Consider the following 14,661-nt stretch of genomic DNA (forward strand, 5'->3'; position numbering starts at 1 on the left):
GCTCCTTGATAAGCTCTTTGATTGAGAGGAAATAAATTAGTACTCTATTGAAGTCTCTGGAGATTTGCGTAGCATTAATGATAGAGGATAGGTTAGGTGATCTATTGCTAGTTGAAGATAAGGGTTTGAACTGGGTATAATAGTTTAACGTTGATACCGAGGGACTAGCAAGACTTCTCAACTACTAAGGCTAGAAATCCATTTAAACTTCTGAACGGGGCTTGGATGTCTATAAACATTTCAACAGCTAAATTTGCATAAACAGTTTGAACCAAAATGAACGAACGAATAAACGACAGAAAGTGCCCATATAAGTCTATTCATTCGAGAACTCGTGTTCTGCATAGAAATAAATATTATAAGCCGCTGAGCCGCTGTCGCCCCTCTTCAACGCCATCACTCAACTCTTGTCCCAGCCATTGCGGACGAGTTTCACGCAACTTATCTTCTATTTCTACGATTTTTCCTCCTCCCACCCAAAATACCTTCCCGTGGATTTCGGGTCGAGTCGTTGGCATTAACAATGCTTTGGCAAGGTCGATGGGCTTGTTGATGGGCAGTCCCTTCCAAATTTTCAGGAGCTCATCTGTGAACATAGGAGTATCTACAATACAGTCAGCAGCAGCCTAGAAGGATGAGAAAAAAAGACCCCCTGTCGCCCATGGCGCTAGTAGGTTGACATTGATGTTTCTTGAAGCAAGTTGCATCTTCATACTTCTGAGAAGACCCACTAGCCCTGTTTTTGATGCGACATAGAGCGGATCGACACCAGGGGCATCGACCAATCCTGCTGTGCTCCCGGTGATGGTAATAGCTCTCTTGAAATCATCATCATCAGCGCCCAGATAATGAGCTGCTGCCTTGACGACATGTATCGCCCCTATGAGATTAACGTGAATCGCATCCAAATTTGGAGGAAGGAGCCTGCCAGTTTGGGAATCACGTTCGTCGCCGAAAAGACGCGAACAACCAACGACACCGGCATTACAGACTACAGCGTGTATAACATTGAGAGTTCTCTGGGCAAATTCGAAAAGATCGAGGACACTGTTCCAGTCCGACATGTCACAGTGACGGAAAATCACTCGCCTAGAAGATGTTTAGTTTCTCTACTAACCCAGGATAAAACCATGCCAAAGTAACAACAGGAGCCTACTCTTTTAATTGGCTAACAAGCTCCTGAGCTAAAGTGTCGTTGATATCCGCAAGCAGCACTGTCGCACCATTCTCTGTAAACTCTTTGAATCAGTCTTATCCCTTGACCCGCACGGCTGAAAACACTTACTATGAGCGAGCTCGACAGTCGCCTTCCCAATCCCTTGTACGCCACCAATTACAACTATATTCTTCCCCTGCAAACTGTTGAACTCCACATCGGAGACGTGATACGTTGTCATGGCTTGAGCAGTTTTCAGTGCGACGACAATTGATGTAGCCGGTGAAACCTCACTTCTGCTCATTTTTAACATCTTTATTGAAAGATAGCTCTAGCTACAAGCCTCAAGTCTAGAACTTGCCCATCGGAGATCCGAGATTATTTTGATCCTCTACCTCGGTAATATGATCCTACGCCGATCGAGTCGGAACTGCTCTTCGGAATCAACCAAGCTTCTGGAGGAGCGCATGGGGACGAAGAAAAGATACCTTACCTGATAAGCTGACGGTGCATTAGTTAGATTCAGTAGTCTATGGGTCCTGTTGCAAATAGGCAAGTGTTTTTCACGACATCGAATGCTGGTGATCGGCAGCAAAAGTTACCACTTCAGGCAGGATTGGTTTGTTCTTCACCGAAGTTGACGACTCAACGATCAGCGCGGGTGACGGCCAACTAGTAGCGCTAGGGCAAAATTCAATGCGAATTTTGAAGACCAGTTATCACTCGAGCCTAGCGGCTACTATAGCAAATCTTCAATGAACGACATAAAGATCAAAGAGCAAATAAATTACCAAAGCTCTAATAAGTATAGGAGCTATTGAGTATGAGTAACGTTTATACTATTTTTTCTAGAAAGCTAATCTAGCACTCTACTTTGAATCCCTTCTTGTAATAGCACGGAAACTGAATATGTTTTTAACATGTTATTCAATGAATTCGAGAGGATGTCTTGATTTAAGTGCGGTACTGCATCACACGTAGCTTGGCAAATTAAGGGATTCTCGTCTCGAAGTGCTGTTAGGGTCAAAGAAAGGTCTTTCGCCCACTCCCACAGCACGATCACCCAGGCGCTCTCCTAACCCTTCAAAATCAAATGTGGCTGCATGAAAAACACTACGATTGTCCCAGATCGCTAAGCGAATGTTAGTGGGTGTTGATCAGAATCATAGAAAGATTGCTCACCAATATCATTCTTATTCTGCCATTTGAACCTAACTTGAAGGTCGTGGTTGCGATAGATCATCTGCAAAAGCCACTCACACAGGTTTTGGCTCTCTTCTGGTGTGACGCCATTGATATGTGAGACATGTAGCCCGATTGGGTAAATGCTCTTCCATCCCGTCACGGGGTTTGTCCGCACAACAGGGTGAACAGCTTTCAGATCTGCTCCGACGTTGTCGGGAGACCCACGTGCCCCGTCATACAATGAACTTCCAAGGCGCTGCGTCGCTGTATTTATACTGGGCAGCGCAAATGTAGCTGTTAGTCCTTCGAGGAACCGACGATATGGGTGGGAAATCCTATCATATATCTCATAGCCTGAAGCCCACATTGTATCTGCGCAGGATTAGCTTTTGTGCACAGGGCGCGTCATCAGGATTTGGACTCCCCTCCACCTGTTTTTGGAAGCTTTGTAAGGCGTAATGAAGTATAGTCTGCTGGAACCAGTTCAAAAGCAATTTCGGTATGCCACTGCCCAGGATTTACGGCAGCCATCTGCCTTCCAGAGCCCAACTCTGTACTGATGACACTGATCTCCAAATCATCTGCCAGCGTCCTCTCTGAGCTTATTACTGGATGTACATGCAGGCTTGATGTTCTCGGTTTGCCAGACAGTTCGCCCAGTCGTTGCATAAGTTGCTTTTGCATTTCATTTGTCAAATCGTCTTGGCCGCGGAAAAATACGACACCTCTCTCAGATACTAGTCAAATTGTTAGCACAGTATTCGTCTGCCTCAACCTGGTGGCACCCACTCTTGATAGCGAGATCGCGTAACATGGCATCGGCATTTGGAGCTGACATCCATTGAGCCAATCTTGCGTCGACAAACTCTGTCCCAAGAATAGGAGTTAAGTCCATTTTTTATAAGGATCTAGTGCACCAGAGCTCTTGAGATACGTTCTGTTGCCAAGAAAGGTTTTCGTTTTGATATCAGTGTCCATCGTGTCGTACATTTTAGCAGTCACAGGGTTCATTGTGCTATGATATCTTTTTACAGAGCTTGTGAGAGGATACAAACATACTTTTGTTAATGTCGGTTTTTGCTAAGAAACGTATGACCGAATTGGGCGGGATCATCTCCGACTGCCTCGGATCCACTCCGAGTTGGAGCTGCCTCTGCAAAAGATCTGTCGGAACATCCACAACGCATTTCTGGTTGGATGGAATGATAAGGTCTTGTGCTCTGTATATTGGCGTTTTTCTAGTCTATGCGCTCTAATTGCTGGAATTCGGAAGCGGAAGCTTAGAAGCCTACGTACTCTCCGACCTTGCCACACGGCTGAGCCGAACCATTAATGGGGTCTTTTGCCAGATGCTAAAGACCTTGTGGTGCTCAGTCCAACTTTCATATCCATCCACTAAGGAAATATCAAAGTTCCAGAGGACACGGGTCATAATGAGCCTAAGCTCGGCGTAAGCAAGATTCTTCCCAATGCAATTACGTGGACCGTATGAGAAGGCATTGAACGCATCCTTGTTGTCGTGATTGAAAACGGGATCGTGATAAGGATGCGTTGGTGGTAGCCAGCGTTCCGGTTTGAATTCCGACGGCTTCACGAAATTACGCGCGGAATGGTATGAGGCCCATTGGTATATCGATATTCGGGTCTACGCGCCTATCAGTCGCTGCCTTTTCTTCGACCACGGGGGACAGAGCCTACTCCTTGAGGAACATATTTTCCTGCAATGAAATCACCAGGAGACACGCGCGGCGGGGTTTCTGCAGTAGGAGGGTAAATTCTCAATCCTTCCTGGAGACACGCATGTAGGTAAGAAAGGGGAGCGGTCGAACTCATCGTGATTTGATCCTCCGAGGAGAATGTCTGCCTTATCTCCTCTGTGAGCCTTCCTAATGCTTATTTATTCTGAGTCAGGTAAAACGTCAATGCCGATAGCGTGGTTGCTGTAGTCTCACTCCCAGCAACGATAATCTTGTTGAGGTTGCCCATGATCTCACCCTCGCTCATTCCCTTCTCGTCGTTGTGGCGCAATATATACGTCACAAAGTCTTTGCGGCTATTCGTTGCTGGATCTAGGGACAGCCTTTGCTTGGCCCTTCCAGCTGCGAACTCGGAATGCTCCTTTCGCTGAGCCAACAGTTTCTTCCCCAACACTCTTCCGAAAGGTCGCAACAGAGGATATTGATTTAGAAACTGTATCATGAGAGCTGCTTTGACCGTATTGAACATGTTGGCCACCCATGGGTGCAAATCGTTGTTTTCAAGGCAGCCGAATGACTCTCCAAAGGCTAGGTCGCCGATGATGTCAAAGGTGGCAAAACTGTACCACTGGACAGCGTCGAGAGGCTCATTCCGCTCGGCAAAGGTGTGCAACCGGAAGATGAGGAGGTTGATATGGGTTGTGATCAGGGCCTCTTGTTCGTACATGGACGCATCGGAGAAGGCGTGCGACAATAATCGTCGCTGCCTTCGGTGGCCTGTTCGGTCTGCTGAGAACAAATAGATAGGGTCGTCTTTCCCAGGGCTGTAAAACCCGGGATACCGTCCAAATTCCTGGCGGTCAGCTCTTTTGTGGCCAAAAACCTCGGACCAACCAATACTGCCATCAACCGCAAGATGGTCTGGACCAACGCGCACGATGGGTCCATACTTGTCGTGAACCTTCAGCATGTACTTGTACCATTCGACTTTCAACTGATTGTTATACGAATGAAAGAAACCACATGCCGCCAGGTGCTTTGGACCAGGAAAAATGGACAGAGGGTGCAAGAAAACATTGAAGACGACACGATATAATGCACGAAAAGCGCATTTGAAATAGTCAGTGCTGACTGGTTGGGTAGTAAAGGATACTCACAAATGCAACTGCACACACAAAAACCAATGTAAGTATATTCATATTTGGTAGAGAATGCTCGAGGATGTGCCAGACGGTGTAGAGGGCACCTTACATATTCTTGCATGTGCAGACGATGATGCTCGCAATATGACCGAATCCTTCGGCTAGTCCGGGTACGTGAGTTTACCCGCTCGCCTTTGATCCTACTCGGCTTTATTTACAATGCTTCCACGCCGTCCCTAGTCAGAGTGATTTGCAGATCGATCGAATGCTAAGACAAATATGGGGTACAAAATGCGGCTTTGATTGCGCCTTAGTTACGGATAGTGTCTCGACACGCATATGAGATGTGAATTGAGATAAAATAAGTTGTAGATAAACTCTAGGATGCTTATTCTCTTTGCAAGACATACATCAAATTTGGCGATCTTAGTAAAGACCGCACTGAAAGAAAACTAATATGTCGAGAACGCAAAGATAATCCAGGCTTTTGAAATGCCTTTCGTTAGAGAGGGCAGCAAAATATACCGAATACCATGCACGGTTGCGGGTTGCGCACAGTCACTAGTCGATCCACCCAACCGCCTTTGTAAGCTTTACAAGAATGAGGTTGCATAGCCCCATACAGAAGCTGTTCTCACAAATTCCTCTGGTGGGGGATTCTGTAAACCCATATTGCAGGATCTGTGCGTAAAAAATCTGTAGGAATAATTGAGATTCTGCCGCGGCGGGTTGTTGTTGTTGGAGTCTCTCGGGGTGGGCCATTGGGGGACTGGACGACTACGTACAGCAGCAGAACGACGCTTCTTCGCTGTTTTAAACTTAAAAGACTTTATCCTTTTGATCACCTTTTTAGGCAATTGAATACTTTTTTCAGTGTTGCGAATTTGCTTTTTATGCTCCCTTTTGGCCGTGAATGCTACTGCTGTTTGTGCCTTCTTGGCTTTAACGCGGTCTCGCTCTCCCTGCTTCATGTTTTTGACTCACGCTTCCAGTGCTTCTAAATTCCCTCGAGTAGGCTTTTAGCCTGTTTTAAATCATGCCGTGTAGCTTTTTAAGCTTCTAACTGTTGCTCATAGGCCTCAAATCCGGCGTCACATGTGTCAACTTCCTTCTCTGATGAAGGACTCCACCACTTGGCTCCCCCGTATCACTCAGCACTGTGGGCGTACAATGGTGATACTCTCTTCTTGCCCTTCTTCTTCTCCTTTGCAGCCAACGCCTAGCTTACGTCTTGTATCTCATACTGAGCGGGCTTCAATTGCACGCTGAGCTGGTCAATGATCTATCCAAGTACCCTAACTCTACCATCAGTTTGATCCTTCATTGCACTACGCAACAACAACTTAGCTTCTGACCAGTAAGAATCAGGTAACGGAGCTTGAGGCCGTGTTTGCTGTGGAGGTGTCTTCATAACTTGAGGCCTTAGTATTTTGAAGAGATTGAGAATAAGGTAGGTGTTGGGTAGGTTAATACCTATGGCTTCGAAGGCCTTCAATACTAATGATTTTTGAGGGTATTCAACCAAGCAGACCAGAATGGGTCAAAAAACCTCTCACTTCATAGGCGCCTACCTCTGCGTTCTGTGATTATGCATATAAAGCAAAGTGTAGTTTTAAGTAAGAGGCTTGAAGCAGACAACATCAACAACAGCTGGAGAGTATGGGTAGCATGTGAGGAAATATCATAGGCAGAACCCTCGTGATAATCGCGGTAATCGATGAAGGCCTTTGTCGCATGGCTGCCTTAGCCGTCGGTGATAGGTAATCGCCGCCGTCTCCTGGCTTTGTCCTTGGTGTAGCGATCAAACACCTGCTTCAGCCACTTCAACCCACTGTCCTAGACCGACGCATGAATGCCTTGTGTTCGGCGTGACAACGCCAATCGGCATAAATTGCATTGTTAACTAATCTTTTATATGAAAGACTATCTCCCGGATTGGCTGAGTCTAACTATTGAATCTCGACCTTGGCGGATATGGTGGCATTGTTTTGCAAGCAGCGGGAAGATGAGATGATCCGGGGCGGGGAGGTGCAACTAGCTAGTGACCGTGCGTAACGAAATACTGTACTACGCGCGTAATCCGTGCGGAGCCGAGAGGTCACATCCTTCTCGGCCCTCCATGCATAGAAAGGTTCAGTGTAATCCGAACAAGTCGCGTAGAGATCCATCTCGGGTATAGATAATTATGTTTGTCTCTTTCCCAACGATCAATTTTGCATATCCAAAGGTTTCCAGTTCTACTGTCGTTTCCATCACCTATCACGAGTATGTCTGCCTCTGCAACTCTCATTAGCACCAGCTCTACTCCGGCAGAGATCAATTACAAGGAAACGTCAAAAGGTCCTGCCGCGACACGGCTAGTACAGCCTCTGAAGTCGTCTGGAGCTCTCGACGCTCATGCGCATTTTTCCGTCACGCCAGTGATTGGGGAGGAGTTTGAAGATTTGCAAGTTAGTCAAATTCTACATGACGACGACAAGATCAGGGACCTTGCAATCATGGGTAAGACTCACTAGATAATCTAATTCAGTAGCTAGGCGCTGACTCTTCTTTTCAGTCTCCGAACGTGGCGTAGTGTTCCTACGAAACCAGGACATTACACTTGAGGATCAGAAGGCACTTGCTCAGAAGCTCGGTGACCTGACGGGAAAGCCTAAAACATCTAAGGTAGAGAGTGATCCGAATTCATCTTGAAGTGGGCTAATAATCACCAGCTCCACCGTCACGCGTTTAATGCGAGTCGAAGAGGTATTACTGATGACCCCAATGACAAGGTCGACCCAGAAGTGTTCGTAATTTGCTCTAAGGTGTGTCTTCTCATGACTAAAAGACATCTTTGTACTAATAATTCTTAAGGAGGGTTACAAATACTATGATGATAGATTTCGATACAAGTGCAAAGCCATTGCTAGTGAAGGATGGCACTCTGAGTAAGTGCAACTATCATCTTTCTAAGTATGAGCTCACCCTCTTGCATAGCATGACATATGAGCAGGTTCCCCCAGACTATTCTCTCCTCAAGATTCACACCATTCCAAATGGGAATAGTGGCGGAGATACGCTTTGGGCTTCTGGGTACGAAGCATACGACCGCATGTCACCTCCCTGGAAGGTCTTTGCTGAATCGCTCACGGGTGTTCATGCTCAACCTAACTTCTCTGAAATTGCGAAACGTTTTGACGGAAACATGCTTGAGGGCAACCGTGGCTCTCCCCTCAATACAAGGACAGACTTTGCAGCGTCGCATCCCGTTATCCGCACCAACCCCGTTACGGGGTGGAAGTCTCTCTTCGGAGCCGCTCACCAGCTGGAAGGTGGCTACTTTGAGGGCATGACGAAGGAAGAGAACCATATCTTAAAAGCATATTTTCTGAAGCTCATTGCAGAGAATCATGATCTCCAGGTTCGATTGAAATGGAACGTCAATGATCTTGCCATCTGGGATAACCGATGCGTGTTCCATTCAGCGACGAACGACGTATCCGGAAATGCCACGAGCACATCGATGAAGAAAGGGAACCGTGCTGTAAGCCTAGGAGAGAAACCCTTCTTTGATCCGGTATCCAAGTCTCGGCAGGAAGCACTCGCCCTATAGAGCTTTGTCTAGTAGTCATTACTTTGCTTTTTTATGAATCATTATTGTAAGGTGGGTTTGGGGTCACGCCTCTTTATCTTTTGACCTTAACTTTAGCTACAATGCGTTGAGTTCCCTTATTTGGGCTGTACGGAAGATTTGGGAACAAATACACAGTATTTAGCCAAGTAGTAGTGACCGCAGGGAACAGTCTTCCTATATATCATTAAGTAAACGCTACTCAGTTCTTGTAATTATACCTTTTGTAAAATATCAGCAACCGCAGTTCGCTATTGCTGCCTTCGTCACAACCGTATTCTAGTTATCGTATCTAAGAGAGGTTTGCCTAACAGGCATATATCTGTAACAGGTGTATTTTTAGAAGTATTCCTAAATTTATTTTTACTTTGACTATAGAGTCAAATATTTTGATATCTGATTGCAGCAGGTCAGGGTGTGGCTAGCTAATCTTTTCTGAGATAATTGATCTGATAGGCTGCATAGCAAACAGATGGAAAAAGAAGCCAAGTGGTGGAATGTCAAGCGCGTGTTACAGTATTGTTTGAGGTGATTGGACGTTGCACGTCCGGATACCTGTTTAGGGTAAAAACGAGCACTTCTGTAGGCAAAGCACTAGCTACTTGGGGGAGGCGCTACTATGAGATGAACTAGCTATCTTGAACTTCACTGATTCAGTTTTGTTCCCATGTCGCGCACATGATCACGTTTAACGGCTTTGCTAGTACGGAAGTGCTCTCTCTAGTATGTAGTAAATTTGAGTTTGAGGAAAACTATCATCTCTCGTCTCTTTACTTCTCACTTGTGGGTATACCAAACTTGTCAACAAGCCGGCTAGGACGAAAGCATTGGTCTACTTGTGAAAGACCTGGAAAGATAAGTTTCCGACGATTTTCTCTGCTAAAAGGTGGGGGAAGCTGTTTAGAATGCAATAGAGGAGCTAGTTTTCAATACCCTAGATGAAGCTATCACACTTGGTGGATAAAAATAACGGTAACTAAGTACGTACATGCGAATTAGTAGCAGTAGTAGTAGTAGGAGTAGTAATACAGCACTGAATGTCTGAAGCAACTTCTGTTCTTAATTGGATCAACAATACAAAGGCCCCTCGCTTGTTCCCAGCTGTACTCCGTAGAGTTGCTCCATCAGCTCTCCAGGCGCACTGAGTTAGTCCTTTCTGGTGTGTTGCTGCGCAATACGCTGCCATATTTCGGCGAGGAACGAACTCCATACGACCGAGCTTACCTTAGTTGGAGAGCGCCGTGGGATCCGACCCTGTAGGAACACAATCTCGGATCTCGTGAGATAGATAATGGGCAATCTTTATATCCCAGTAACTGGGTCGTCATCAACTCTGGTTGTACAGATTTTTGTGGGATACCATAGCTTCCAACCAGCGTTATTCTCTTCAAGCACAAACGAAAATGGGTGCTCAAACAACAGGTATTAAGCCTGCACGAGACTCTACCGCCACCAGCATACCCGTGGAGGGTGCATCTCTGCCAAGCTCCTACCCTACTTCGCGAATGAAGATCGACGCAGACCGTTGCATCGATGACGTGCGGCCGCTGCGTGTCGCCGTTGTGGGAGCCGGGTTGTCGGGCATCATAGCAGGCATTCTTCTGCCCGCAAAAGTGCCTGGCATCGAGCTTACCATTTTTGAAAAGAATGATGATGTGGTAGGTGCTTGTTCCAGTTAGCAGACAAATAAACTTACCATCTTTGTCGCTGATATAGGGCGGGACCTGGCTCGAAAATGCCTACCCCGGGCTCCGGTGCGACACCTTTGCGCATGTGTATCAGTGCACCTTCTTGCCGAATACGAACTGGACGGAAACGATTGCGACTGGTGCTGAGATTCTCCAGTACTGGAAAGACCAGGCGGACAAATATGATGTGCATCGATACATTAAACCCAGCCACCGCGTTGAAAGCGCCTCCTGGGACGGTGCATTGAAATCCTGGACTGTCACAGTACACAACACAAAGACGAGCAAGACAGGCGTGGAGCTGTTCGATTTTGTGATTCTGGCTATTGGCCGGTACAATGCGTTGAAACTACCTGACTATCCGGGAGTTGGCGAGTTCCGCGGTCACTTGAGGCACACGTCCAACTGGGATTCTAGCTATGGTCTGAGCGGAAAGAGAGTCGCGCTCATCGGCAATGGTGCGAGCGGGGTGCAGATACTCCCAGAGTTGCAGAAGCTAGCCGGCCATGTAACCCATTACGCACGCAATCCGACTTGGATTGCTGCTGCAATCCCTAACACCGAACACACATTTCAATCACAGCCCTACACAAAAGAGCAGCTCGAGTCGTTCAAAGACCCAGAAGTGTACCTAGACTTCAGGAAGCAGCTTGAAGGCGCATACTGGAGGAAGTACAAAGGCATGCTCAAGTCGGAGGAGAACGTCGCCTTGACCAAAGCCCTTGTTGCTGGAATGACCAAGAGGCTCGCCGGAAGACCAGAGTTAATCAAACATCTCATTCCAGACTTCTCGCCCCATTGCCGTCGGTTGACGTTTGGACCAGGCTACCTTGAAGCCCTTCTCGAGGACAACGTGGACTTTGTGGCGACTCGTATAAATCGATTCACCGCCACTGGTATTGAGACGATTGATGGGGACCACCGCGAATTCGACGCCATCTTTTGCGCCACCGGTGCTAACTCGGATATGGCTCCGCCGTTTTCCATCACAGCCGGAGGCGTCGACCTGAAATCCGCGTGGAAGCCGGGTGGGAAGTTTGGGTTCCCGTATACCTACCTAGGTGCTGCAACACCTGGGTTCCCAAACCTTTTATACGTGGGCGGTCCGCATGCCAGTGGCCCGGCTGGTACTGTGGTGCATAGCGTCGAGAATCAGATCACGTACTGCGCTAGGATCCTTCGAAAAGTGTCTTCCCAGGGGATTGCCAGCATAACACCCTCGCAGAAGGCGGCAGATGATTTTGTGGATTACTGTGACGCCTATTTTCCTACCACGGTGCTGACCGACCACTGTGCTTCTTGGAACAATGGAGGCATTATCGGCGCCAGGATTCATGGATTGTGGCCAGGAACCGCCACTCATCTTACTGCCGTCCGAAGAGAGCCAAGATGGGAGGATTGGGAGTATGAGTATGCGTCCACAAGCGGTAATAGGTTTGAGTACTGGGGCAGCGGTCACACAAGAAAAGAGACGGACATGTCTGTGGACATGACTTCGTACCTCAGACTGCCGGGCCAAGTTGACTTGAGAACAATCCACGAGAGTGGATGACGCCAATCTTGATGCATCCATGCAAGGCGAAGTGTATGTAAAATCTAGGGTACCTTGAACGTGTCAAATCTGAAGACGAACATTGCAGTAGCTAACGCATCGCGTACTCGTGGTGCCAATGCGCGGATATATGCCGGTGGCAACGTGAAGCTTTGGGCGACTCTTATAATAGTTGAGGTGGCGGTCAGCAAGACGGGTCAAAAGCGGGGAGCTGCGGTCCCCCCAACTCAATCTCTTGCCCTTATCCGTATCCGAGTGAGGCGGGGATGCTAGTGCGCAGCTTACGAGGCTTGGAGAAGATGTACTAGTACCTCAATCCTGGGGAGTCGACATCAGTGGCATTCAACTTGGCGCGGCGCGATGTGAGTTATTGGGATGTTTACTTGGCAGAAGTGGAGGCTTCCCGCGGGTAGCATGACTTGAGCTCTCGTGATGTGCCATTACAGAGAACCTTCAGTGTTTGGTAGCTATATGTAGAGCCTGCTAGACTACATTAGAGCATGACGGTCCATAGTAGTACTGTGTAGGGCAAGGCGTCGAGCCAGCAGTAGGCAAATTGGACTTACGCGTTGTTGCGCATTGACCGTGCTTTTAAGATTGCGCCTTTGCCGCGATACAGCAGTACGCAGTAAGATTCTCGAAGCGACTGTCCAAGCACACTGCTAGCTATTGGAACCCACCTTTACGAGGGAAGAGTAACATTGTCGTGTGATGTAGCGCAGTGTTTGACTGGAGGCGTCTGCTGTCTCGTAACGTGAGGAAATATTGACTTGACTAGTTTGGAAGGCGTAACCTCGGCATGAATGTTTTTGTGGAGGCGATATTGCGGTTTCTATTTTGGGCTGTGTGCCATCCGAGGCCGTCGCCAATCAGGGCCCGAGAGAGGACTGCGCCTTCCCTCTTTCGGCCGCTTGGCTCGCATCTCGGGTAAATGAAGTGGCTGTGATGCGTCATTTCCGCCCAAAACCTTCTTCGCCCAGTCCAGGGTGGGGGACACGCCACAGCCGGTGCTGGCTATTTCAGGGCCATAAAAACTGCGGATACGAGAATGGATCGCTGCATGAAGTCATAACGTTGCACTTTGGTCGTCGGCGCCGAGAGCGGGCACGGTTGAGCCTCGCTGAGGACAAGCTTTGATTGTCGGATGATGTAAGGCAAGGGTAGGAAATACGAGAGGTCATTTGTATATAGGAGAGACCTGATGCTGCTCTCTGCCAGGCCTTCATCCAACCATCAACTCATCAACTCTACATTAATACTTAATCACTACAACTACAACTACCACATCCACCAAAAAAATCCATCAACATGAAGTTCACCGCCACCTTCGCCGCCGCCTCCTTGGCCGCCATCTCGTCCGCCCTTCCCCAGCCCACTACTGCCTACCCTCGCCCCGAGGCCGGCGACATCTTCCGTCTGATGTCTCTGCGCACCGGCACCCCCATCCACTATGGCAACGTCCAGGCCAAGGAGGGCAACCTCGTCATCAACTCGCCCGACCAGTTCAACAAGACCTGTGGCATCAACGGCAGCCGCGACAACGTCACCAACGGCATCGACTACGCCTCCTTCTCGCTCCACGACGACGGCAGCGTCTACCTCTACACATTCAACCCCCCTCTCCAGCTCTACGTTGACCGCAGCGGCATGGGCCAGGGCAACGTCCGCTACTCAACCGGTGTCCAGCCTATCGGCAAGAACCAGGAGCGCGGCCCCTTCAAGATCAACAAGGATGGTGACCTCGTCTTCGCTGCCGGTGGCCTGACCGGCGACGTTGGCTTCCAGGCTTGCCCCGGCGCTGTTGGCGGAGGCTGGAAGATCTGGCTCAATGGTGTAGACAAGCCTGCTGGTTCCGAGGGATGCACTCCCTTCACCATGAAGGCCCTCAAGGAGACCCCCTACTACAGGTGCCTCTACTCTTCTGCTCCTGCTTAGATGCTGAGCTTGTGGACAATTTTCCCACTATACAAATTCATAGTCTCCAAGACAGAACTTCTGTTTTCCAATGTGTATATACATCATGGCATTTCAGCGTCTAAAAAGCTTCTCGTTTATCATCGCTAGAATCGGAAGTTAATGACAACGCTTATCTTTTACACCGCGTTCCTTTTTTTGGGTGATTAACTAGACTTAAAGTACACTCGTTGCAACCAACCAAATGAGTCCAAGTGAACTGACATCGTTGCCTTTGATGCCCACAGTCATTTACTTGTAGCCTTTGCCACTCGCACGTGATAAGTACTGAGCAATAAGCATATTCTGTCCGTACCTCTTCCCAACTGTGCTCATGACGTAAGTACATAGTGTGTACTAGCAACAGCTGCCTAATCACCTCACCGACCCCTTTCAACCAACCCAAATTAGCTATTATACCTCATTGTGCAGTTTCATTAGAATCGACAGGTACACTTCTACTTGGTGCACCATCTAAACTCAACCCACATCATATTACTACGGGCACAAATAGATAGTTTTAATGGTGAAGATGCTGTTCTCACAACTGAAATTTGGTCATTGTAATTCAAGTGTTTGGCATAACGCTAAACGATCCAAGTCGCTCTGCTAAAAAGACATGACAGTTTTTCCAAGACAAAAAACCCAAGACAAAAGAAGTGATTGATTCAACGT

General features: G+C 47.9%; 7 protein-coding genes across 7 annotated transcripts; 3 read left to right on the forward strand and 4 right to left on the reverse strand.

Moving 5' to 3' along the window:
* Positions 1–356: 356 nt before the first annotated feature.
* On the reverse strand, positions 357–1,397 carry COCMIDRAFT_103980 (uncharacterized protein; the record flags this gene model as incomplete). The annotated part of the gene is made up of 4 exons (XM_007693026.1): positions 357–604; positions 650–1,089; positions 1,157–1,229; positions 1,286–1,397. 4 exons carry the CDS (start codon positions 1,395–1,397, stop codon positions 357–359), a joined length of 873 nt encoding a protein of 290 aa, XP_007691216.1.
* A 730-nt stretch (positions 1,398–2,127) lies between these two features.
* COCMIDRAFT_103933 (uncharacterized protein) lies at positions 2,128–3,236 on the reverse strand (the record flags this gene model as incomplete). Its single annotated transcript, XM_007693027.1, has 4 exons — positions 2,128–2,288; positions 2,339–2,713; positions 2,773–3,078; positions 3,131–3,236. The coding sequence occupies 4 exons, from the start codon at positions 3,234–3,236 to the stop codon at positions 2,128–2,130; spliced, it is 948 nt and encodes a 315-aa protein (XP_007691217.1).
* Positions 3,237–3,629: 393 nt separating this feature from the next.
* On the reverse strand, positions 3,630–5,237 carry COCMIDRAFT_39642 (uncharacterized protein; the record flags this gene model as incomplete). Its single annotated transcript, XM_007693022.1, has 4 exons — positions 3,630–3,986; positions 4,040–4,223; positions 4,260–5,165; positions 5,212–5,237. The coding sequence occupies 4 exons, from the start codon at positions 5,235–5,237 to the stop codon at positions 3,630–3,632; spliced, it is 1,473 nt and encodes a 490-aa protein (XP_007691212.1).
* A 536-nt stretch (positions 5,238–5,773) lies between these two features.
* COCMIDRAFT_103966 (uncharacterized protein) lies at positions 5,774–6,151 on the reverse strand (the record flags this gene model as incomplete). The annotated part of the gene is made up of 1 exon (XM_007693028.1): positions 5,774–6,151. The coding sequence occupies one exon, from the start codon at positions 6,149–6,151 to the stop codon at positions 5,774–5,776; it is 378 nt and encodes a 125-aa protein (XP_007691218.1).
* Positions 6,152–7,447: 1,296 nt separating this feature from the next.
* Positions 7,448–8,775, forward strand: COCMIDRAFT_103961 (uncharacterized protein; the record flags this gene model as incomplete). Its single annotated transcript, XM_007693029.1, has 5 exons — positions 7,448–7,682; positions 7,738–7,847; positions 7,895–7,987; positions 8,037–8,110; positions 8,160–8,775. 5 exons carry the CDS (start codon positions 7,448–7,450, stop codon positions 8,773–8,775), a joined length of 1,128 nt encoding a protein of 375 aa, XP_007691219.1.
* Positions 8,776–10,196: 1,421 nt separating this feature from the next.
* On the forward strand, positions 10,197–12,033 carry COCMIDRAFT_29073 (uncharacterized protein; the record flags this gene model as incomplete). Its single annotated transcript, XM_007693014.1, has 2 exons — positions 10,197–10,451; positions 10,510–12,033. 2 exons carry the CDS (start codon positions 10,197–10,199, stop codon positions 12,031–12,033), a joined length of 1,779 nt encoding a protein of 592 aa, XP_007691204.1.
* Positions 12,034–13,341: 1,308 nt separating this feature from the next.
* COCMIDRAFT_29074 (uncharacterized protein) lies at positions 13,342–13,968 on the forward strand (the record flags this gene model as incomplete). Its single annotated transcript, XM_007693015.1, has 1 exon — positions 13,342–13,968. One exon carries the CDS (start codon positions 13,342–13,344, stop codon positions 13,966–13,968), a length of 627 nt encoding a protein of 208 aa, XP_007691205.1.
* Between the last annotated feature and the right edge of the window lie 693 nt (positions 13,969–14,661).

Source organism: Bipolaris oryzae (assembly GCF_000523455.1).
Source record: "Bipolaris oryzae ATCC 44560 unplaced genomic scaffold scaffold_149, whole genome shotgun sequence".
Taxonomy (NCBI): domain Eukaryota; kingdom Fungi; phylum Ascomycota; class Dothideomycetes; order Pleosporales; family Pleosporaceae; genus Bipolaris; species Bipolaris oryzae.